Source organism: Helicoverpa armigera, chromosome 2 (assembly GCF_030705265.1).
Source record: "Helicoverpa armigera isolate CAAS_96S chromosome 2, ASM3070526v1, whole genome shotgun sequence".
Classification (NCBI taxonomy): domain Eukaryota; kingdom Metazoa; phylum Arthropoda; class Insecta; order Lepidoptera; family Noctuidae; genus Helicoverpa; species Helicoverpa armigera.
The window spans coordinates 12,764,209-12,790,475 of record NC_087121.1 but is presented as its reverse complement, the minus strand read 5'-3'; the positions used below and the strand labels follow the sequence as shown (position 1 = coordinate 12,790,475).

Here is a 26,267-nt window from a genome sequence, read left to right as displayed (position 1 = left end):
TAAAACTAACGAGGCGTTCGGGTTCCTTGTCAAATCAAAATCAGTCTGTCAAAGATTGGTCTTGATTGATGGATGACTTTATAATTAAAATAATGGGTGGGTTGCATCATAGAACGTTTATGAGATCGGACCTAGTCACGCTCCTCGTGGCCCGAACATAGCATGCCTCGTAGCATTTTAGCGCGCTACTTTCTTAGGATATTGTGCGTTATGGCATCTCCGTCCTCTTTTACTTCTCCATGACGTGTACCTATTTCATTACGACAGATGGCAGATCCTTGCGTATTTCACGGGTAACCTTGAACGTTTGTCCCATATACATAATATGGCTGGGTATATAACGTACATATACTTTTTATTGCTTCCACTGTCATTCCCTCAGCTCGGCATTGTTAACATACCACCTGTTCGCGAGCGTCGACCCTAATGCTAAGGCTCTTGACATACGAGGATAGTAAATATCTAAACTTGGCTTTATTTAGGAGCTAGCGATCATATTTTGAAAAGTTTTAATAATTATTTTGCAAAAATCTTCTTAAAACGCAGGTCATTAAGTCGAAAAAATAACTTGTAGTCAAAATGGGTCATTGATATTTTAGGACTCAATTCTGAATCACACTGAAATAGTGACCTCAGATTCCACATCATGGTGTTCAAAAACCAGTAAATAATTATGAATTATTTTACGAATAATTATTTAACCTCGTTATTATTTATTCTTTCATTTCATTACTTTAAAAAAAACTTTTATTATTATTTATAATTTTGTTTTTGGATGTAGAATTAATTAACCGCAAAATAAACTTTTGACGCCATGGTAAACCACAAATTATTTTCAATTGCTCTTCTGAAATGTACCTTCTATATATAGCCATCCTAATATTATTTTAAACGGGATTTTTAAATAAAATGGTGAGTCTGAATAATAATCATTAAACCTGAATGAATTACTTTAAGTAAAAATACCGAAGCAGTTTGAATCATTCAAGTAGGTAGGTATAATATTTATCGAATTTTTGTTTACTAATGCACTACAATAAAGTGGGTTTCAGAAAAGGACATTTCAAATTGTGACTCATCCAACTACTACCAGTAAGATAAAGATGAGGTAAAAAAACATTTAGGGAGATATTCAAATTAGGCTGAAAATCGGCACTTTTTGGAGTTCCAATTTACAAAAGACAACCCCAAAATGCCCGCCCTTCACCACTTCCTATGTGTTTTTGCTGGGAAGAAGAAGTGGTGGAACGAACTCCCCAGCAACACAATTCTGTCTGTATGGTTAGATACAGTTCCTACCATCTCAATGTGTCAGCGCCCTTACGGAAGGCATTCCTTCCGTCCATTGTAGGCAAGCGAGCACTTAGTATTCCGGAGTAAGGAATAAGGGCGTGTTTTGGCAAACGTGACTTAGAACTAATTCTAATAAAATACATAATTAATATGTAGTCCTATAGTAGAAAGATGTACCTACATATAAAGAAGAAAAAGCACTACTCTACGAGTAAGCTCAACTCGATCAAATCTTGCAATGAATAAGTTAATTAATTAGGAAACGATAGAAGGGCCGTTTTAAAAAGAAATCTCATCGTCATTATTTTAATATTACGTATTTAGGTATTTTATTGTATGTGTTATGTTTGTTTTACTGTGAAGTATTATCCTCTTTTTAGTTGCACTGTATCACTATTTAATCATTCTATAAACTTTCTTTCCTACAATAATATAGGTTTTCTGTAAGAATACCCAATTCGGATTTTAGCTTGCCCTAGTACATCATCTTTTCCAAAAATAAATTCATCTACCTATTAATAGTGTATGCAGTAAAGGATAATAATAAATTCCCCACATAGTCGAGAAAATTAAGCGCTCCAGTCCGACTTATTGGAAAAATGTCATATAAAATTACCGTAACATATGAAACTACGCCTACAGTACGCAAATACCGTGGGCAGTTGAAGCTAACCGGTATAGATGGTGCAATTATCTAAACGTCACTCCAATTACGTCGTTTAATGACGCAAAGTCATTGCGATGACGTAGGATCTGATAGGATGATCAGTAGGCAATTATAGTGCTATTATCTAGATCTAAATGCTATTGTTAGTTTAGACCGTGCTAAACCTGGTGTTGGAATTAGCATGTATTCAAATACATAAATACGTAAAACATGTCTTATCCTTACAAAATTATAAATGTCTGTCAGGCTTTCAAACTTAGTACACAGATACTGTAGAACCCGAGAAATAACACAGGTTATTATTTAAACTTTTGCACATGATATACCTAGTTATCTACAATCATGGGAACCTCAACGCCCAACTACACTTCAACAAGTCAACCATGAATTAAAAAAACATTATAAAGAAATCCTAAAAAGGTCTACTATCAGCAATAATATAAATATTCAGACCTAATTAGGAGCCAATTAAGAATTTGAATTAAAGCAGGTAAGTCACGATCAAAATTAAACATGACACCATCACGGACTTATCTCAGCCTCATTTAAAACAAGAATATTAACGTATTGTCTTATATTTGAAACAAAACAAGAAAACAGTTAACGTGGTAATGCTCGGTAATGCTTGCGGATTAAATTATGCAAAGGAAGGTATCTAATAAATTCATCTGCGGATATGTTTTGCGAGAAAATATGAATCGAGTACGTAGGTATCTACATATTTATAAGTGCGTAATCGATCCAGATTTGGTTTGCATTACACGGATTTCATTTCAATTGTACCACAGTTGTTACCGTGTGGCCAATCACATAACTATGATAATGCGTTTCTGTTAACAATTTTAGGTGTAAAAGTACGGTTTTCTACATGAATAACTCTTTTTATTTGCCTCGTTATCAAATGACACCTCCGGTCTCATAACCACTTTTCAAAATAGAGCTCCTTATTTATACCAAATCGAGCCTCTTTCAGTGAAAGTCAGAAGTCCGTAAATGCCTCTACTGCTGTTAAACAAATACAAAACAACTAAAAAAACGTGAATCAACCATATAAAAATATATTAAGTTCATATATTAGTAATACAACGACCTTTAGGACAGGTAATAAAATATTGAGAAAACCCCCAAATTCTACTACGGTTAAGGATTATTTAAAAAAATAAAAACTTTGTTTACATTGATTTCACGCATACCCAAAAACAGGATTTACTTTTTTTAAATGCTCATCTCCATTGATGAGACATCCGGAAACGTTCTCTATTCAATAAAATTTGGAGTCAATGAAACAACTTCTATGATTTTGCATATGGCTGGCAAACACAATCTAGACCTTGTACCTACTAAAAACATGTACAATCGTTTTTTTAACTTAGGTACCTAGGCAAGACGTATATACCTACTGATTAATCTATTTAACTCTACCTAATTTGTAAATACACAAAAATATTGTGAAATCATAATTTGAAAAATGGGCCAAGTACTCTAAAAAACGCCAATTCGTGTTGTCGACCTTGCTAACTGGTGATATTTCATTGTAGAATGTAAAAGGAATAAAGATACAAATAAAAAATAAGTACATTTAATAGATCTTAATAATTAAAAATTACTTTATAATAATACGTTTGTAATAACATACCTACCAGCTGTCGCAATTCTCAGCAACAACCAATAGACAATATTAATTTAATAGAAACATAATAATAGTCAAATTAAGAATGACGCAAGATCAAGTTTATAATTTCACAGCTATAAATGTCCTGCTGCCTGTGTGTATTTACAAAAACTGTAAATTAATATAAGGATATAAATAAACACATCTACGCAATGTGTTTTTGTTTTTATGGCTATTAGATAAAATATACAGCGTGAAAATAAAATAAAAAAACGTGATACCTATGCGAACCTAATTAAAATAAAATACGGAGTGTGAATTCTTAAGTACGCTCTTAGTTTAATCTTTCCTCAAAATTAAAATATTTCCACGTGTCTGAAAACCAACCACAGAGAAGTTTATTTGAACTTTATTTTTTTAAACATGGCTGCTATGCTTGCTTCCAGCTCTCATATTCGTTTATGAAGTGGAACAGCGCATTTATATTCGTGCGGAAAATCGATATGTCAGTCCAATTAGCTCCGTAGATAGTTTCAGTTAGCTTTAAGTATATCATACTAGCTTAGCTTACTAGCTTTCTTTCTTACTTTATATTCTTTACACTAATTAAATAATTAAAATGTTATTAATTATTTTTCCGCCAGTACCTAATTCGAAATCAAGTTTTTCTACCATTTTCAAAAGGTCAAAGTCGAGTTCGATTTATAAAAATGCTGCCCATAAATTCATAAACGAGATATGTTAGAATTCAGATTTATAGCATTATGACAGGATTTACATTATTAGGATACTTCGAAACCAAGCGACCTGCTACAAACTATTAGCAATATCAACGAAATTCAAAACGGTTTCTGTCTTAGCGGCATAAATGTTCCATTTTACGGCTTTAGGTGGAAAACGTTAAACAAACAGCTGCGGTTATGAACGGCTTAATAAACGTATTCCAGCTATGTGTCACTGTTTTTGATTTGTAGCACTTTTTGTGGTCGCTACGGCAAACAGTTTGTATGATTAAACGCCACTCAAACGTGGGAACTGAGAGCTTAATTAAAAGTCGGCTCTGATGAATTAAGATATCAATTTTTTAACAAAAAATTGCTGCTAAGGCTAAGCTAAGATTTATTCTCGGAAAAGAGGTTAAATACTGAAATGGATTATGGAAGCATAACGTTCCGTAACGGGAACTCATTAGTGAATTTTACGAGTATTTAAAATCCCTCCGATATAAGTAGCTACTTCAAATTAACTGTGGAGTGAGACGCAAATTCTTTGGCCTTAACCCAAACGTAACAAATTGTAAGAAAAGCATACTACTCGATATTATTTAACCATAAGCAAGCGCAGCCAAATTGGCACGTGCGCTACTGCGAAGTTTTGCTTGCGAGAATTGCATTCCAAATTAAAGAATGCTCAATAAGCATGAATTTTAAACATTCTTGAAACAAAGTTGGAGTAGGTGATTCATTATATTTAAAAGGTGCGTAGACAGAGTTAAAGGATTTCATCATCTGCCTAGCCTTTTCAAAATTATGCTGAGGTCAGCCTCCAGTCCAATCCTTTTTTAAAAAAAGGACCTAGTGAAATGGCCTGCATTAAATTGGCACCTATTACCCTAAATGGTTTATCATATTGACAGATTAAGTACCTATCGATCGATCGTGTAGGAAACGTTGCAAGTGATTTGTGTCTATTAAGCCATGCATTAGCCTACGTTACCCGCCATATTGATCGAATGCATAAAGACAGTGACAGACTTTCAAGAGAATGTAGTATACTTAGTATTTTTATGATATAATGGATGGCGCTCTTATGACTAAGTAACTATAAGTCTTGTGGAGTGCAAGCTTTATAACTTTATGGATTTGAAGTGGCCCTTAACTTGCATTACGGAATCATTGTATGAAACAAGATAATTACGGTCCATCTAAGCTTAGGCTGTACCTACTTACTCTACTGCATTGACTTATTGGATGTTTCATCAGAGCTTTTTGTAATAACAGTAACTTGAGATTTGATAAACCTTCTCGTGGAAATAACTCCTTTCATAATAACGTTAAGTACCTATTTATTTTGCTTTCTGAACCATTTAAGTATTGGTACATTTGAGTTGCCTGTTAATGGTGACCTACAACATTTAATCCGATAATGTAGTTGTTTAGTTGGAGTAAATCACCATTAGCAGTAGAATCAGTACATAGTAGTAAACAGTACAAACATAGGTAGTTTACGCAGCCAAAAACCACTAACTGAAACGAACCTCATTTCCCAATTTACAGATTCTTCATCGCATTCCCGGAAACCAAAGAATTCTTCAGGATGATAAAGAATACGCCTGAAGATCAGTACCTGCAGAACCCGCAGTTCAAGGCTCACGTCATCAATCTGATGACGTCATTGAACCTTGCAGTGGAAAACCTTAACCAGCCAGAAGTAGTGGCGGCCATGATGAATAAGCTAGGAGAGTCCCATGGTCGGAGAAAGATCCAGGAGAAAAATTTCAATGTAAGTTATTTTTAAATCTTAGAAATTAGATGAAGTTTAAGAATTATTTGGGATTTTTTGAAGTTTGTTACACAACTAAATAACCTGCAATTATGAGCTACCTAGTTGCTTAGTAACTTCAGCAAAGGATGAATAACTAACCAGAGTAATCCAGACAGGCTTAACTAACCTTGAAATTCCCTTATACAGTATCCAGCTTTATTTTAACAAAAATATAACCTCCAGACACGTAGCCAAACGGTAAACGTGTTCGTAATTCAAAACGACGCCGAGAAACGTTCGATGCTTGAATTAAATTCAATTTGCGAACCGCAAATATGGCCGATACCGCATTTCCATATTAAATGTATTAGATTAGTCTAATGTAGGTACGAACCACGGGGGTGTGGCCCATTTACATAATATCTATTGTGTACTTTGTGCGCGAAGTTTTTATAAGTAGGTAAACAAAGCCTTAATGCATTATTGATACTACTTCGTTCGGCTCGTAATCAGAATGGATTTTGTTCCTCATTTGGTATTACACCTACTTACTTATGTAACCAGAGTCCCTATCTAATCTCTACGTTGGAAGTTATTTACTTTAACTTTATTTATTCAATCATCTCTCGCGATTTTAACCGTAGTAACTATTATAGTAACTAATCTGTGATTTTAACTGTCAAAACAATAAACGGTTTAATATAACAGATAAAAATCTAACGTGTCTATTTTCTTTTCTAGCAACTGAAAGAAGTCATAGTGAAGATGTTCATCGAGGTGTTAAAATTGGACGACGTGACGCTCGGGGCCTGGGGCAAGACCGTCGAATTCTGGTACAAGCACATATTCGAGACTCTCAATAGAGCGGAACAGACCAGATAACATACACATTGTCAACCAATTACACTTTAAAGACTAGTTTAGTATCTACAATGGTTATTGTGAAAGGCAAACTCAATTTGATCTGATGCACGATGATAGGAAAATGACCGAACTCGGAATAAGACGCTATTTGTGCATGTTGGGGACTGCGCTTTGAGCGTGACTTTTAAATACAGTTTTTATTTTAATTTGTATATTTAAAAAAGAATGCCATACAAATGTATTTTAAGTTTACATTATTCCACTGAATTGTCTATGCTTAAAATATTTAAGCAGACTATTCCACTTTTTTTGTTAACTTTTCTAAATCTGGTCTTGAAAAGGTCTCGATAAATGGATAATGAATTTACTATTCACTCTAAAAGAGTTTGCTTTACTCTGTGTTCAATCAGGCTGAATAATTCATACTGCATAATTGTGTTTGGTAACGGTCAGTGTTGGGCGCCAAGAATCGATTTTATTTCATGAATTTTCCATTCGATTGGTATTGTTCATAAAAAGACAGAAATACATCTTGTATTTTGTTTGTTGTTGGATTTATTATAGTCGTGTTTTTAACAATTTATTTAAAAAGTAGTTTTATGTCTTATGCCCGTTTTCACCAACAACCTCTTACCGTTTCCCTATCTAAATGCTACTTTTAGTAAGGATCCCTCCCAATTTGACACCTACCTAAATTCATTTTCACCACACTTGTACATGGATCCCTTAAGTAAGTGACAGATTACTAGTTCTACAAACGATAATGCAAAGTCGATATTTTATCGATAAAATGATTTTTCTGTACTTCTTAAGAAATAAATGTCTATCGAGTATATATTACTTAAGCCTGTGAGTTTTTTTTCTTGTGATGTTATTTTAATTTAACTTAAACTACATTACGCTGTTTTATGCAATAAAACAGTAAAGAGGTTTTCTATAGGTGAATTTTTACCTATGTCATTCGCGCGTTTGTCAAATTGACTGATGTGTATGTGTACATAGAGTGAGGTTAATTTTGGGTTTATTATTGTTGAATAGATAAGTTTATTTTGGCAGAGAAGAGAAAACGAGGATAAACCTTTCTTGCAGAAGAAAAGACAAGCTAGTGAAATTGCTGACGTCTCATAGAGACACAATATTAAACAAAAATGGATGGGACCACGAACGAAGCCAAAACAAAGCTTGATCCAGTCACAAATAGTTTGAATGCGACAGGAAACCTTACAGGTAAATGTGAATAATATCTGTGTATAATAATATAGTGTATTAAGATATTGCCGTACAACTGTGTTCCTTGCTTTACTGTCGGTTTCATTGTATTTTTGTTCTCCATGAGTTGATGGATTTAAGTATGGGGTTAAAATTATATATTTATTTAGTTTCAGGTGGTGCGAGAAATTGCAAAGACGTGTAAAACATGCTGCGCCCAGCCCACCTCAAATTGAATTGGTGCAGGAGGATGATGATAATGTTTGGTACATCATATGAGGACTAATATTAAAATATTTGTTTACTATCTTTGTTTTAATTTACATAATTTATTATGTTCAATGTTAGCCTACTTACCTCCAGAGGGTATCCCTATCACCTAGGAGATAGGCTCCTCCATATTCTTCATTTTCGAATCATTGGTATCTACTGCAGTTTTGGTATTTAAGGCCTATTCAAACCTGAGCGATATTCGCCGCCGCTGTGGTAGAGGTAGATACCGCGCCGGTTTCGCTCAGGTATTTAGTATCAAGTATAGTTACCGGCACGGATATTGAGCTCGGCGGAAGAGTGGGGATCGCTTTGCGCACTGTACACATGGCAATAAACCAATAAATGGCTTCTGCGCAGGTGAAGGTCAGGCTCAATATCCGTGCCGATAACTATACCGCGGCTAGAGCGACCTGAGCGATATCCACTGCCGCTGTGGTAGAAGTACATACCGCGCGGCAGCAGCGGCATGCATCCCGAACATCAACAGTAATATTAACGCATACCCACTGGGTTTTCTGTCGCAGGTGGTAGCGAATACCGCTTAGGTCTGAACAGTCATATTACCGCATACCCACAGGGTTTTCTGCCGTAGACGGTAGCGAATACCGCTTAGGTCTGAATAGGCCTATAGTTGTCCCGGCCACCGCGAAACTACATCAGTGATTACCAGATTTGCATCTGTTATGGTCTGTATATTTATGGACATGCAGGACTTCCTATTTTGAATAATTCAGCGACATCACGACCTAGCAAGTGCATTCATAGCAAGTGATAACCTATAATCTTATAAAAAGTCATGATCATCGTACTTTTTCTCAGACATCTGCTCTTTCACGTAAGATAGGTACGTGGTCTTCTAATGATTATTATTTTACATATCCACAACCTCCACAGCTTCTAAACTTTCTAAAAGTTTACGTTTCATATTTTTTTTTGCTTTTTAAACATGGTATTTTTGGTGTTACATAACATATAAAGGTACATTTCACTATCCATCGCCAGAAACGGTTCAAAATATGTTTGTATTCTGTAATGATAATGATAGGAGTTGTTTAAGCAGCCATCAATCGGGCTCCCAAGTTTAAGTGAAATTTTTAGGTTAAAATTGACACCTAGGCTTTGGTGAAAATGAAATTCTTATTAAGTGTTCCGTAAATGCTCCCTAAATTTAGGTATTCGTTGGTGAAAACGGGCATTAATCTCCCTTCTTTTTTCCTAGGCTGTTTCCTTGTTGTTAACACCAAAATGTTAAACAACTTATCAATTTCTTATTTTTTCCTCCGATACCTATGACTAGGTACGATGTGTAAACTTTTAATTCTATTCTATTGTTGTAGGTTCCCTTTTGATTCAATGACTCACATCTAGGTGTTTTATGTTCACTTAAAAATGATTTTGTCATAGATGTAAATTATCTATTTTTATTATTATAATAAGACGCATTTAATAAGATTGTAGTTTAGATTTAAATGCTTCGACCATCTTCCATTTTATTGCATAGTGTAAATAGCTATATTTGTAAATAAACCTGTCGATTTTTGTACATTGTACACTTGTTAAACCAAAAAATATATTAAGTAAATATTACATATTCAATATTGTCAAGGATTTTAATTACTGGTTCATTAAATTTTATATTGAAGTTTTGTATATTTATTTACCCTTATGTACCTTACTTACTTTTTTTACTGAAATTATAAATTAGGTACCTTCATACACTCAAATATCTATGCTATAGGTAGATACTCTTTGTGCGCACATTAATCAATGATAAATGATTAGGAGAGCAAGGATCGCTTTTGTTCGAACATAACTGTAAGTCTCTGTTTACTTAAAATTATTGTATGGTTCTGTACAATGTCAATTGCCTACTCAGAACATACAAAATAGTACAAAAGGTGAGGGAATTGCATGAAGCACGAGAACACGCCAGCACCCTAAATAATTTCTGAATAAATAAATAAGTAAACTCATTTACTACTAGTGCTAGGATTCAACCATATGTGTAAGTAAATACTTGGCCGTATAATAAAATTCCCCAGCCTCGCAAAGCGCCCATAGAGTATAGAGTACGGCACGGACTCGAGTGCTTGCATTATTCAGCCTGCTGCATATTTAACGCGCGCCGTCGCCGCTCTCCTGTCTCTAGTTACGGTCCTGCAGGGTTTACTCAAAACAAAATTAACAGTGATTTATAGACACGATATACCTACTTAAGTTGTTAGAGATTAATGTGATTAGAATTAGGTAAAGTTAAGTTTTGGGTTTTATCAGCTAACACTGAACTTGGCCAACTTACAAAATGTAGGTATGTCGGTACCTGCTGAGAACCGAAAGTGCTATCGCACAACTCTACTGACACAGAAATACAAGTTGTTGAATGTGGTAATCTGGTGGCAAGGAAAAAAGTGAAAATAGTTTTCCGCGGAAGACATAATCAACAATAGATTTTTCTACTTGATAACATGTACCTAAATAGTCACTGTACGTGAGAACTAAACTACGGTGACGAAGTGAAATAAATGAAAGGTATTAAAGACTACTCAACTGCCAATAAAACGTAGTTTTCCACCAAAATAAACTTGGAAATAGACTATGAACCACAAACAATAATACCAGTAGTTTAACACAATAGTAACCGATCAATAGTTCCAGTGCTACCTATTTCTAGACTAATTGCAATGAAAGTACCTGAAGAAATCAATTCACAAATCGCCCTTAGGGACATCGCTAACTTTCGAAAGAGGCAGAGGTTGGTCTCATATTTTACCGCAAGATAGGAAACTTAATCTGTGATTTGACTCAGCAGTTAAGTTTAATTAAATAAAATCTTCCAGTTCTTAAGTAGGGAAGGCATAGGCATAGGCTTTAAATCTTTCACATGTTCAGTCTTTGTCAAGTCAGAAATCTTGAGAACTGTGTATTCTCACAACACAAGCCTATATACTAATTTGGCTTATTTGCCTACATCTTCAACATCGGTTTATCAGTTTACCGTCCATTCAACCCACTCGTTGTTTTTTATGAATGCGCTCTTGGATTCCCATACCTCAACAGTGTAATATTATAATCCACGTTTTTACATATCGTGATCAACATGTTGATTTTGCGTTCCGAGAATTGATTTGCTAATCATTCTTGTTTATTGAGTTATTTTGTATCGAGTCAAATAGTGTGAACTTTAACCTGTTATCATAAATTTGTCTCATATAGCAGATAGTTGTGACTAAATATAGCAACTGCTAACTTCCATTCAAGAAAACAAAAATTATACCATTCCGTAGGATTCATTAATTTATTATGAAATGTATAGATAGGAAAGCTCCTACTTTCCGTCTTCAGTTTGGAAAAATGATGAAAATTATGTTCTTTAACTTTAATTTCTTTAGTGATGGCTTAATTACGTATAGCCACTTAGCATGGTCCACCATCTATGTACTCTAAAACAAAATTCTATCCAACAGGTAAATAAGTTGGAGATAAATAAAACACAACGTTTTAATGATTTTTTTATTTTTTTTTACAATTAATCAGATAACATACATATCAAACCAGCCGAAGTATGGCTAAACCCATTTATTATCTAAACTTACGAACAATACAAGAAATTGATACCTCTCAAATTCAGCTTACTTTAAATATATATAGATATATTATAATAATATAATATGCGTTCACTCTACATATAGTCTACAACCTACTTACTCATAATCTAAGTTTTGCATAAATTCAAAGTAAATATGCCCAAAAGAAATATTGTTGAACTATGAATATATATTACTTTTTGGCAATTAATTGAGTATCATTTATGTGCATAGCAAAATTAATTTTCTTTTAACATGTAACTTAGATCTTACTTCATAAAGAGGCCACAAATATAACATGCGTTTCTGTCGTCAGTTCGATTATATAGGGACTTTTTGTTAAACATTATTTATTGCCTATTCTATAAACATTACTCTTATCGAAATGTAAGAAAAATATCCTTACGCAATAACTGAATTAGTCTAGCAGTGCTGTGCAGTGAGTGTCGAGGGTCCACCGGTGGAGGGGCGACGCGCGGACTGCCCTGCCTCGCGACGCGACGCCGCGCGCCGCCCGACCCGCCTCACCGTTGTGCGTACACATTGCGCTAACAATACGAGACAACATTTCACATAATGATCAAAACAACTATTTGTCATCTACATAAAATTTGCTCCAAATGTTTATATTAAAATATGTCTACTTATTGTAACTTCTAATTAGTTACAGCCAACTTTACAAATAATTGATACATTAGACTCTCAAATAGATCTCTACTAACTATTATTAATTAATGGTAAAAAATAAAGAATAAAAATACTTCTAAACATTGCATTTCAATCACATAAGGTTTAGTTTAAATACAATAATAACATTTTTAAACCCGAACATAAGTATTACAAGAACAATGATATCGTTGAGTTCTGGAATGGAAAATAGCACACTTAAATTCACTAACTGTTACACTTACATAATAATTATTGTTCTCCTGCTTTGTTTGTTAATATACATTGCTTTAAGGTAGTATCAGAAAATAACAGTAAAATATATCGACTATTTGATACACTGATAAAATTCATGATAAACCCTTAAATTAACTTAAAGAAATTGATAAAATTGTGTACCAAATAACAGTGCAGTGCGTTTGATAAGTACTGGGAGTCGATATATAAATAGTTTGATATAGGACATACTATGTGAGGTTATTGAATGAGGTAATACAGATACAAAGAACAAGAACCGCTGCCGATGGCGCCTCGGACGACGCGGGCGCTCCGCTGTCCGCGCTACCGACTACACCTTGTATAAATGGAGACGCCTATGTCTAAAACACGGCACTTGCAAAATAGATCTAGAACACGTAAAAGGTGTAGTACAAGCGTGGCAGAGGCGGTGTGCCGCTCGCCCCGGGCTCCCGCTACGCTATTATTTGGTACGTGACGGAACACAAACGACTCGGCGCAGCGAATCGTCGACGGAACATACGTAGAGGATGGTGTACAGATCGATACAAATTCATATTACTATTAAGGCAGCCGTTCATAAACTTACTACGTGAAATTTTCTTACGCATGCCTCATAATTATTACGACCATAATTATAGTATTACACATTATACTTTAGACATTGAGAATACAAAGTTTCAAATAAATACCCAACATATTAATTTGAAGAACATAAGGAACACTACAGCAGCAATCAAATTGCGAACACATTTTGTACTACATAAAAAATAATACACAACCCTTTGCGCGAAAAGACTGAAAAGTTCAACTTTTAAAGTCACCATGAAACTCGGGCCCTAGCATGAAATGCAATACAGACTAATATTCCGTGCGTTCGTCAAAGATGTGCTTATGAGTTTAGCGTATATTATTATCTCCTGCAAACGCAAGGAAAATGCTTCATAGTACGACCCTCGTGTCACTTTCAGTTAATACTAGATCTTTAGAATAAATTTTCCCATCACAGAGATTTGCACAGAAAAATCTTTTAGTTTTTTAAATATATTTAGCCTATTGATATAATTATGTTATAATTTAGTATCTGCTTATTTTCTTAAGTGTTCCAATACAAATACCAAGGAGAATTAATTATTAATAATATTGGTGTAACGTGAGACGAGACAGCCTAAGTCTACGCTAAACTTATCAATTAGTTATGTTGATATTGTTATAATGAAATACGTCGCTGAAACATGCTTTATATAACTACATTGTACTTTAACTCAAAGGTGGTACCGAAAAATATTATTTTTTATTATAAAACAACGCCAATCGTTCATTATTTTAAAGAGATGTCACTCACTACAATACTAAAGGCAATCAATTTAGTATTCATTATTATGATAACTTAAGGATTTACAATTATCAAACTTAACGCACATCACGGAAATCACGGATATGAATACAACAAAATAATTCGAATTAGAAATGTAGACGATATGCAACGTTCAAAGATCAATTATTTTAAGGAAACATATTTCAGATGACATCGGTGGTACTGGAAATAATTTCTTGTGATCAGTCTCCGCTGGGTGGCGGCGGTGATGTCATGATACTGAGTGCTACATTAACTTAGTTTGTAAATCATTTCTTCATTGGGATCGGTACAGTACATGTTTACATGGTGGGCTTTTTAATTACTAATTAAGCTTGTTCGTTTTGTACAACATAAACCGACAACGGTAGTAGTCCACTCGTAAATGGTCTTCCAAATGTATTCCAGCTCGATACATCACTAAAGTAAAAAAATATACGAAGCAGTTAAATATTATGTCTCGTCACATATCATGTGCCGCTGGCAGTAGGAGACCTCTAATAAAATAAATATTCTCATCCGACTCACTGGACAATATTAAAAATATTTTCTTAATCACAGATATCAGTCTGTCAAAATTTAAATTAAGTATATTTCAGAATTGGATTAGTCGTTCCTCACTTACATAGGATATTATTCAAGTACAAGTACAATCAAGGTACAAAAGTGACTAATTTAAGACCGCAGAGTATTGATTTTTGACGCCAATAGAAATATCTAAATATTGAGAGGTTATTAGTACTTTAGTGGAACATTAACGAATTTGGTCGTTCGAACTACGCGATTACGTATATGTCAAGCACGGTGTCGTCGAGACCGGTACACTTCTCTTACAGTACAAATGAACATTGAATATAAACAATTTCACACAGGTACAACAGAGATCTAATGAAAGAATAATACGAATATAAACTAGTTTCATATAGGATATGATCGTTAAATTATGCTCGATTATAATCACTCGCACGTCGCTCCGTGCGATTCATGAATGCGAGAGAGACTAGAGAAGCAGTGTGTTGTAGTTAGCGAGCAGCAGTCTGGAGTCTACTGCATCAATTAACTGTTGGTGGGGGGTTGGCCTTGATACACATACATATATACATAACGTTAGGTGGTGCTCCAATCAAATGCAACTCAGTGAAACTTCCGCCAGTGCGGCCGGGCCGGGCTCCGGAGTGCATGTCCGTGTGTGCTCGCAGAGCTAACAGATAAATGGCGACTTACTGCTCTATTACAACTATACATCATAGCAGTTAAAATATTCTCAGCAATCACATTTAGTTAAATTACCACATAGAGAATTTAGCTTAGTTCAACATTTTAATCAATGGCCCTCTGTTTACACGTAAAGTCACTCAGTACATTTTTTTTTATTTTGTTTATAATCAGTTGTTTGTGTTTTATCAAGAACACCCTTTGTCTTACAGCTATATATTCCAATAATACAAAAATCCATTCACTATAATTAAGGTAAATTTTAGATATTTAAACACTAAAATGTAAAATATGAACATCCTAAATAAACTCTGATATTCCAATTTTAGGCATTAGCTCAATTAATTAAATATATGATTGAGTGACTATGAAAAAAGAGAAATAAATGCATTATAATAATACTACCCAACCATTCCCTTGTAAAGTTTGACAGGGTCCAAGCTGCTCGGGCCGACCTATCGTTACCTCTACACTAACGTCAAAGCCTTCGTTATTTAATATTTGGTATTCACTTATTCGCACCACATAACAAGACTAGAGGAATGATTGCCTCTTGTGTCGACGTCACGCGTCCCGCCATCTCAACACGATCCCTCGTAAATAAGGAAGACTAGTTTCTTTGTAGATATCACCTAATGTGTTCTCTATTGTATTAGGACGTCAACGTCGTAACGTACAAAAATATATATAAATAAAGACAACAAGCAAAACTTTAACCTTATTTAAATTAAAAGGCCCTTCTGAATATCGTACGCACTATCACTAGGTACAATTATGTCGTATAAGTAACTTCGTCGGTTATATGCGACGGCAAACGCATTATTAACAATGGAAAAATGAGAATGTCTTTTAGTATGCAACGTTCAGCTTATTTATGAGTGTAGTAAGTCAGCGGAAAATGAAACTGCATAATATTCATAGATATTTGGTCCCTAATGTGAGTACACAGTTGAACGAGAGAGTGGCGCCTGACAATGGGTTGTCGCGACTGCTGTCGAGCAACAAATAAGCCGAACAGTTGTCACGCCACCGACCCCGGCGCCCTTGAACCGCGCTGCTCAATACTCCCTGCAATATTTATTGCCTTCCTAAGCGTTAGCTACTAAAGGGCCGGTTAAACGTACTAACTGATATACGTATCTTTACAAATACGAGTTTGATTTGATGCTAAACTAATAAAGCTACCGATTTAATATTATACTTAGACTCAACGAGGCCACAGGGACGGTAGAGTGACAAGCGAAGGAAAGCTATAAAATAAATTACAAACGCATTACGCGCAGTTTAGGCGGCATGAGTCCTACGCCATACACACTGCAGTTATCAGCTATGGTCCAGTTACATTAAAAGCTAATTTGGAGATTACAAAATAACTTTAGAATTTTATTCCGCACTAAGGGAAGTTTAATAATTAAGATAATAAAAAATTAAAATTAATAACAATATGAGCAAACTACTTGAATAGTTGAGCTAAAACACCAGAGCAGCTTGGATAGGCGACAGCGACCTAAGTGTCGGCTGTCAGTATTAATGGCTCCTATTTGTACGATCAATAGTTTGTTGTGATGTCAGAGATCCACGCAATTTATGTAAAAAACACAAGCGGTCGTCCAATGGCTTACAGACATCGACTTTGGCATTCAAGTGTTATGGAATAGATGCGATCGTTAGAAACACGCGACACCGCGCGATCTCACTCCAAAATAACCAACAATTTTAAGGTTACGCGTTAAATTCGGGTAAACTTCATGAAAACCAAAAAATAAATAGATAAAAATATTTACATATACGTAGGTATATATATAAAATGTTGATTGATGAAATAACACTTATTATAATAAAAGTAAAACATAGCTAAGCTCATTAATGATTACACAAGGCGTGGGCGGGCCCCGCTGCTCGCAGCCTTATATTGTCTACAGCTAGTCACAGAGCGGTGCCTAGGCGCACAATTCATTATAATACATTTTTGAAGGAAACGATTACACCTGCCATCTGTTACGGTAACGTACCACAGTTCATTGAGGCACAATCATTGGTTTCTTTTAATTGCTTTTCTTTATATTTTTTTTCTTTTTTTTTAAGTTTTTTATTTTTTCATTATTTTACTTATATTTACATCTATGATCGTTATTATAATTACTTGTAGGTACGTAAATTTATTCTAAATAACAGAAACAAATCACGAAAAATGTTATTAAAAGAGAAGCGTGAAGCGTATTAAATTTTTACGAATAAAATTCCACAATATATACATATTACAGTATAGATGTATCATATAAATACACAACAACATAATAATAACACAGACTAAATTGCACATGGCGCAATAATTGTGTGCAGGAAATAATGATGCAGTCATTGAACCGAGAGGAGATTCAGTTAGCGCGGCGCGATGCCGCTACTCACAACCTTGCGATACACCTCTACCGATACACCTCTAACACCACTATATACTGCTACCGACACGTCTACACATTTAAAATACGTCCACTTTACAATATGTATATCCATTATTAAGTACTGATAACTTTAACTGACTAAAAAATTTCAAGGCATAAACTTCTTTCGTCTTATCTATGGATGACGTATTCTAAAGGGCACTGGTTTATTATACTCTCCGTTTGATCGGCTTGTCTAACCTTAAAATGGAAAAAAGTTTATAAAAAATTAAATATGACATTTATTGCTGTATCATTAAAATTTAAATTTGCACCAGAGTAGACAACTGAGATTTAGGCGTTATCGAATATTGGTGTAGAATTGGACAGAACAATATCAGTTAAAAATAATACCTATACTCTTTATTTATTCTATCAATCGGTAAAAGAAACACCCTCATCACTTAAATTGAGCTTTAACAATACATAGAATTGACATTTGTCTGTTTTATACGTGCACTATTGTTGAATAGACGTAACACGAAATGTTATAGGAACATCAGATCATTAACCCGTACCGCGAATATAATTTCAAATTTTGGAAGAATCTTTATCAAGCAGAGAAATGCAATCAGTTGTTCCGGACATCTTTGATAATCACTCTTTGGCACCTAACATTAAACTCCGTGACAATCTCGATTATGGCCCCTTGGAAGGCGAATCAAACAGTTGGGCTGCATAGCATAGCCGTGCCTTCGGAGACGCGCGGCGGCCGCTACCCCGTCCGTCCGCACGGACCGGAGCTCCGCTTTCAAATTAATCTGTATCTGATACAAATCGCGAAAGGCAACGAAGAATATGCAATGATGAAAACGCAAAACTGCCGTCGGTCCCTATAGTAAGATAATACGGTAGTAATGACAAATGCTAATATTGTTTCTAAATGAACACATCACACATCGAAACATTTAACTCTAGACTACTACAGGTCCGAAGCGAACAGAGTTCAAACGCACTTACACGTCCAAAATCGCGTTCACCTAACTTAATTAATTTGTGAAGAGTACGCGAACCAGAGGCTCGACAAGGTACAGCGAATCGCTTAAAACTAACTTAAGGCTAAAATCGTTTTATCATAAAAACACTGGAAGATGTTCGAAATACAGATACAATTTACATTATTATAGTGGGCGGCGCGGCGCGGGCCGGCGCGGTAGCGAGCGCTGGGCCGGCCGCGACCCGAGCCCTAGCGCTCTGCTACGCTGATCCCCTAATTATTGGTAATTTTATATTTTGGCAGAGTATCTCTGTGGCACACCATCAATAAATTAAAAAGTAAATAAAAGTGTAAATAAACTTTATGATAACGAACTTTAACTTACACGTGCAATCGTTGCCGTTAAATATCAGTTGTATGCTTATTGAACTCTACGATAGGACTTAAAATGTAAACTTACACCTACAGTTATGTAATACCGACAAACCTACGACTACAAGTATATTATTAACAGAATATCTAAAGCATATGTCACTTTGAATAACGTTCAAATTGAGCCTATAGAAAATACCACAAATCTTTTATTTAAATAGATATTGATATGGCTAAATTTAAGTTAGAACTTTATTCTTACCTATACACAAAAGTGTAATATTTAATTACTGTTCAATTATAGTACTTTAATAACATTTCTCACAAATGTATGTGTAATATAAAATGATAAAACAATTTTCAATTTATTATATTAGGTTACCCTTACGTTAATCGTATAATCTAGATAATCGTCTCATTATATTAAACATAAAGTGGCACTTCAATCACAAATACTGGAAAAAATTTGGGGAAACGTCAGCTTCGGCGGAGGCCGACCGCCGGCGACTCGCGCTACTATGATACTCTCCAACAAAATAGATTATCCTTACATTAGGCAAGATACTTTACATCACAGGATTACTGGATTGCAAGGGAGCGCGCCCCACTTGTACTTGCGTCGCCGCCCGAGCGGCCGCGAGCTCCTAGCATATAACTATACTCGTTTGCATCAGACTATACGGCTTAAAAGGAATTACCGCTACAAGAATGCACTTCAAATCTCATAATTTCAAATTTTGTTACCTTTATAAAAATTACAACTAATCGTAAAAGTTTTGTTAGTGGGCGAAATGCACTTACACGTTTATTGCTGAATAAAATATCACTACTGGAAAACGAGGGCTCTATGCGAGTGAGAATTCAAAACAGAAATAAATAATTAAAATACGACAAGTACAGATAAAACGAGAAAATAAAAACGAACACGAAAGAAACTCGGAACGCAACAGCTCGACGGGCGAAACAGCAACAGCCCTCGAGCACAACAAAATAAATATACGCTATAAAATAAGGCCACGGGACGTGTGACTGAGGTAGCCCGCGACGCACTACGCTATCTGATACCTACGGTTATTTGGTAGATTTGCAGGAGCGGGCCGCGCGGTCTGACCGCGGCTGCGGCCCGCGCCCGCCGCGACCGGACTCGTCCTATCTAACCTCGATACAGTTTCATTTGCCATTGTATATGTATAATTCTTATATACACTAAATATTCTACATGAACACTTAAAACACAGTAAGATAATATAGTATGTGGACAGTTGGCTACCGCGACCGCGTCGCGCCGCGTACCCGACGCCACGTGACGCGTTCGACATCATCTGACTAGGCGAATAAAATTAGTCGATCCCCGTACGGGGGACGGTAAAGCGTAATTACAACTAGACACCTAAGGCTTCGATCCTAAACTCGCGTCGTCGACGATCGAGCGACATGCCGGCCGATCGATAAATACTATTTATACTATCCAAATCGAAGATTTTACGCTAACCATAAAAAATTTGCACCTCAGGAATGACCGAGGCGACATTTCCGAGCGACCGCGACCGAAACGAAGTTAGGAGCGAAACCCGATCGACACGGACAAATGCATCTGTACAGATGTGGACAGCGCCTTAGATGGACTCTCCGCCGAGCAGGTCGGGAGGCAGGAACGAGTTGAGCGACGACGGCGTCGCGCGCTGGTCGTGCGAGTCGGGCCACAGCGCCGCGAACCCGCCCCAGCCGTCCTTCTGCCCGCCGCGCCACGCGCCGCCGCCGCCCGAGCCCAGGTGCTGCAGGATCATCTGCACCTCAGACTCGGCCGGCGACTCCGCGAAGATGGTCGTGTTGCTCAGCACGCAGTTGTTCAGGGCCATCTGGGCCTGCACACACGACACCCGCTCGTCACATACAACGCACACATACCACGCACACGATAACAATGTTAACATTAATAAGCACTGACCTTAGCAGCCTCCTCGCGCGTCGAGTAGCGGGCGAGGGCGAGACCCTGGTTCAAGTACAGGTGGAAGTTCTGGAGCGGGCCATGCTGGACGCAGAGCGTCTTCAGGGTGGACCCGTCAATCTGTTGGATACATTTCAATTTAGAATTTAATACAACAGAGATAGACTGCATTGATGTCAAATTATGTTCTTTGATAATGTATTTCACCTAATGTTTGTAAGAAAGCATGATAAAATATTATTTACTAGTACTATTAACTACAATGTGATGCTTAGTGTACCTGAGCAGTGAGGTTCTTGAGCAGCAGCCAAGTGGAGGCCTGCCAGGAGACGGCGCGCGGAGGCGCGGCGCTGTGGTGCTGCGGCCAGGCCTTGTTGAGGCCGGGCGGCGCGGGCCGCGGCTTGGCGCCCCACGCGTCCGCCTTGAGCGCGGCGCCACCGCCGGCGCCGCCCGGGGGCGCGTACGACCACGTGGACGACGACAGCGAGCGCTCGCCGCCCGGCGGGGACGTCTTGCCGCCCAGCATGTCGGCGTCCTTGATCACCGCCAGCGACAGTGGCGACCGCACCACGGACCCGGGCGTCATGGCCGGGTCGTCTTCCACGTTCTTCATTTGGTTGCCCTATAGCAAAATAAGGATTGTATCGATGTGCTTTTTCACACAGCTGCTGTTGTTATTTTCGTTTACAAAATTTCCTCGATTTCAATTCCCACTCATGTATTTAGCCGCTCAGTTCGGCCAATAACTACTAAAAGTAAGTTTGACGCGCTAGTAGGAAGGCTGACCGAAAAAATGTGTTACTATGACCTTATTCTCCACGGTGGGCAGACAGGTAACCGCAGAACGGAACGTTGCGCATCAGTAACGCTATTGCTCGTCACCGACCTGAGGTACGTCAACTCGTAGATTAGACCAAAATCTCTTTTATCTCCCATTTATGATCTCATTATTATTACCCTTAGATTGTTTTCTTCAACAAAGTAACCAAGTTTTTCTTATAAACCTGATTATATAAAACTCACCTTCCAGGGCTTGCCAGGTTCGAACTCAGGCACCAGATCATATACAGGCTGGTGCGAGGGGTGTGAGGGCCAGGCGTCCTTGCCATCAGCTACGTCAGCCCCGCTGTCGCCCCAACCTTCGGAGCCGCGCCCCACTCCCCAAGTGCTACGACAATATCAAGATTATAAATATACATAAAAAAGTCAAAGTTGCACAAATGTCACTGAAACTATAAATGCGTATCACTAAAAATTCATTTGACATTACTATGATGTCAAGAGCATTTTGCTTGATGTCTGCACTGAAATAGATTTTTAAGTTCTGGAAGAGTCATTACTGATAAATAAACTAGCCTATCTAGTTAAAATATACATACGAGTCAGGTTGCAGGCCAAGTTGGTTGAGCTGTGGGCTCGTGGTAGACTTAGCAGTTCCGGGCGCACGGCTGAACTCGGAACCTTCTCCATCCTTGTCCAGAGAAGGCAGCTTCCATTGGTTCAGGCGGGATTGCTGGTTACCGCTGCTGCCGCCGTAACCCTAAATATAAAAAAAAATATTAGCACAATGTTGCATAAATTTCATGTTACAAAAAGAGTAAAAGACAAGGGAAACTTTCTTTTATATTTTTTTATTTAAAGTTAATAATATGTTATGTAATTTTGATTAATACATACCCCTTGAGTATCCTTAGGTATAGACATGTCACTGAAGTTGTTCTGCAACTGAGCGATGGGGTCATGGCCCTGCTTGAACAAGTCTGAGCTGCCAGCCTGCTGCTTCATATACAGAGTCTGCTGCGCTGTTATCTGGTTCTAAGAATAAACAGAAACAACATTCACAAAGATGTTCTAAGATAAAATCATGCAACTAAATATTTGAAGTTAAATTATTCAACTTACTTGTAGAGCAGTAATCTGCTGCTTGGCTTTAGTGATTTGTACAGAGTACTGCAGCGCAAGAGAGGAGTGACCTTTGGTCATCGCAAGAGAGTTCTGTTGCAACAACTGTTGGAGTACCTTGATCTGCAAGTAAACAACACATTGTAAAATCAACATGTAACAAAGAGTTATGATTATATGTGGTAAATGATGATATGTGTTAAGTTACCTGTTGCAGCAGTTGGTTCAAGAGCACGAGGGTTTGCGGAGCCAGGGGTTGGTTCAATATCTGATGGTTGAGGTACCCAGCAGACACCGCCATTTGTATCTGTTGCACGAGCATGCGCAGTTGCGCCGCGCTCGGCTGCCCGCCGTTGCCCGTACCGCTACAATTTCAGATTATGTTACAACTAAAGTTTATTTGTGGCAGTTTATGACTCATTGTTTACAAATACAAGTTACATTCTTATGTAATTTTTATTTGTAAACACTATGACTAGAGAGAAATGTTCACTGTAAACATTTTCCTCAACAATGTTTATGTTTTCTCGTAATCATCATATTGACTTTGACCTTCACATAAAGGTCACCTCTGGGCAAGTGCAGGAGGGAGGAAAAACAAGTGAAATAGGTATATCAAAAATATAGGTTCCCGAGAAGTATATCCTAGCGTACCTGTTGGGGTTGTAAGACTGGTGGTGTTGCTGCGTTGGGGGAGGCGGCTGGTTGAGTATCTTCTGCACAACGGCGGGAGAGACCGCGGGCACGGAGGGCGGCGGCTGGAAGGGGCCGCCGTGGTGGCCGCCGAAGTGATCGTCGCGTCGCCACCCGTCACCGCGAGCGCTGGCCAGCATCTCCAACGCCTCCTCCGCGTTCATGTCGCGGCTACGCAGGGCTGCCTCTGCTTCCTCCTTCTTGAAACCCATCTCAACGAGGAACCTATGTGGGGAAAATAAATATGTTAAAATAACGCTAACATAATGACTTAATACGATTTTTACAATCGAAGTTCACTTTTGCCTACCTGAACTGCTTACTGTTCCACACCATCTCCTTAGGTAGCTGCTTGCCAAGTGGGCCACCTTGTGGTGGTTTTGGTCCTCCCCACTCGCCAATATCATCCGGCCAAGCTGTTCCAGGTCCAGCAGGTTTGGGTTTAGGCACGGGCCACAGGGCCGGTCCGGATGCATCGGGCCAAGCTGGGGCATCGCGGTCGGGCCAAGCGGGAGTATGTGGTTCTTCCCAGGAACCATTGCGTTGACCATGAGCTCCCCATACGGCGTCTGGTTTGGTAGGCGTCGGGGGCATACGCTGGGGGCCGGGCGGGCCTTGCGGTCCGCGAGCTGCCATACCGCCCATTCCACGCTGTGCCCACAATGACGTACCATCATCGAAGCCGCCGGGTGCACGTCTTGCTGCCGGCGGTGATGGTTCTTCCCATCCAGATCCCTTGATTGGATCCTTGGGCCCTTGAGCGCCCCACTGGTTAACACCTCCAGGCATCATTTTGTTCGGGCCACCAGTATGTTGATGATGTTGGCTCCACATATCACCGTTAAGGCGGCCAGATATTCCTCCGCGTAGGTCGTGACGCGGGTCTGCGCTTTGTTGACGAGGATCGCTGGACCGGTGAGGATCAATACGGGGATCGACTGGTCGGTGAGGTTCTCCCCATGCATTCCAGTCGTCCTTCTTGGGCACGCCCCACTGCTGTGCGTGTTGCGGGGGACCTGCAGGCCATTGCTGCGGGGGCGGTGGGCCAGTCCATACGTTAGCAGAGTCTGCAACGTCGTCGTCTTCGCCCCATGTGCCACCAATGTTGGTAGTGGGCGTATGGCCCCACGGAGTTTTAGCTGCGGGCTGTGGCGGCGGCTGTCCACCATTTCTTAGGTTAGCCTCCCATAGATCAGTGCCAAGGAATGCACCATTGTTAATATTTGGTTTCCAAGCTGGAGGCCCACCAGCTGGCTGGTTTTCCACCTTTCCTGGCCCAGGCTCGGGCGAGCCAGGTACATCCCAATTAGTATCTTGATTTACATGTTGCTAAAAATAAAGTCAAAATGAGGAATAGTGTAATAAGGTTTAAATTAAGACAATTGTTATTAAAACAGCCACTTACGCCTCCCCAGCCATCTTGACTAAACAAAGCTTCCCTCATTGAGTTGAGTTGCTCAATCTTAGCAGAGGAAGTGCTATTGGCGTTGTTGCCATTGTTCCCATTGGCCGAGGTGGGCCCATTTGAATTTGGAGTAGAGTTGGGTGGATTAGTACCGCCATTGTTTCCATTACCAGCGTTGTTCGTACCTAGTAGTTATGAACAAATTGATAAGAAATTCCATAAAGTTTCAATAAAACACATTTTGCAATGCATTTATATTTATTGTTAACTAACCATTGCTTGTTGGTGCACCATTGTTGTTAGGCTGTGAATTTGGCATGTTAGGCGGGGAACTTTGCCAATTCTGTGCAGACGCGCCACTGGTTGGAGGCATTTGATTACCATTCCCTTGTTGCTATTCACTGCAAGAAACAATCCAACCATAACCACCTACACAAAATGTGAAAATCCATAATGTTAGTCGTAATTTCTAATCACTGCAATTATCATTTGCCAACAATAGAAGCAAATTTTATTTTGATGACTTCATCATTAGAGTGACGATATTAAAACAACTTACTGTCTGCTTGAGAAGTGGGCGGGCGTTGAGCCGTGTTATTCCATTGTTGAGTATTGTTTGTCCCATTATTTGTTTGGCCACTGGAATTACCGCCCCAATTCCCAGCTGGCAAAGAAAAACATCTATTTTTACTGTCTTATCACCGACGCCGATTAAAATATAGGTCTAATCTCGGCCGCGTGCGTTACTGCCAAATATTCGAGTGTCGATCAAGAACTAACTAATTGTGATGTTAGTAAATTGACATTGAAAGGTAACTTACTGTTGTTGGAGGCTGGCGGACTGCCCCAGCCGGTGGCAGCGTTGAGTGAGCTCTCGCCTCCTCCGCACAGACGCAGGCGCCGCGGCACGCCCCAGCTGTCTATGTCTTGCGTGTTCATATCCTTGATTATTCGATCCTCGTTTCGTGTAAGTTCCAACATTGCGTCGTAGGTGAGATCACCGTTCGCGAACATTCGCAGAGCCGTCTTTTTGGCGGGTTTGTCGTAACCAACTTCCAATTCATTATTGTCATGGTATGTCTTCACAGACTTGTCTTCATTAGTAATG

The 26,267-nt window shown here is 38.2% G+C and overlaps 2 protein-coding genes across 3 annotated transcripts in view; one reads left to right on the top strand and one right to left on the bottom strand.

The window, feature by feature from the left end:
- LOC110378158 (cytoglobin-1) overlaps positions 1–7,133 on the top strand; it is a 37,894-nt gene extending 30,761 nt beyond the window's left edge. For both annotated transcript variants that reach the window (XM_064040497.1, XM_064040492.1), the window contains exons 3-4: positions 5,849–6,074; positions 6,798–7,133. In XM_064040497.1, the coding sequence (XP_063896567.1) occupies positions 5,849–6,074; positions 6,798–6,938 (367 nt within the window). In that variant the 3' untranslated portion in view covers positions 6,939–7,133. The remainder of the gene's footprint in view (positions 1–5,848; positions 6,075–6,797) is intronic.
- A 9,404-nt stretch (positions 7,134–16,537) lies between these two features.
- Positions 16,538–25,823, bottom strand: LOC135118429 (protein Gawky-like). Its single transcript, XM_064040478.1, has 13 exons — positions 25,719–25,823; positions 25,433–25,560; positions 25,160–25,344; positions 24,065–25,083; positions 23,716–23,979; positions 23,270–23,426; positions 23,062–23,184; positions 22,837–22,974; positions 22,539–22,699; positions 22,183–22,327; positions 21,440–21,781; positions 21,160–21,279; positions 16,538–21,076 (listed from the first exon to the last, which is right to left on the bottom strand). Exons 2-13 carry the CDS (start codon positions 25,530–25,532, stop codon positions 20,828–20,830), a joined length of 3,003 nt encoding a protein of 1,000 aa, XP_063896548.1. The 5' UTR covers positions 25,533–25,560; positions 25,719–25,823; the 3' UTR covers positions 16,538–20,827.
- Positions 25,824–26,267: the final 444 nt, after the last annotated feature.

Bases quoted from the DNA above. Each gene is read 5' to 3' on its own strand.
- LOC135118429 (XM_064040478.1), bottom strand. From the start codon at position 25,532: ATGCCTCCAACCAGTGGCGCGTCTGCACAGAATTGGCAAAGTTCCCCG. The intron at 23,427-23,715 runs GTACGCTAGGAT...CTGAAATTGTAG, and splicing joins CAGTCTTACAACCCCAACAG to CGGTACGGGCAACGGCGGGC. The intron at 22,700-22,836 runs GTATGTATTAAT...TTTTATATTTAG, and splicing joins TACCTAAGGATACTCAAGGG to GGTTACGGCGGCAGCAGCGG.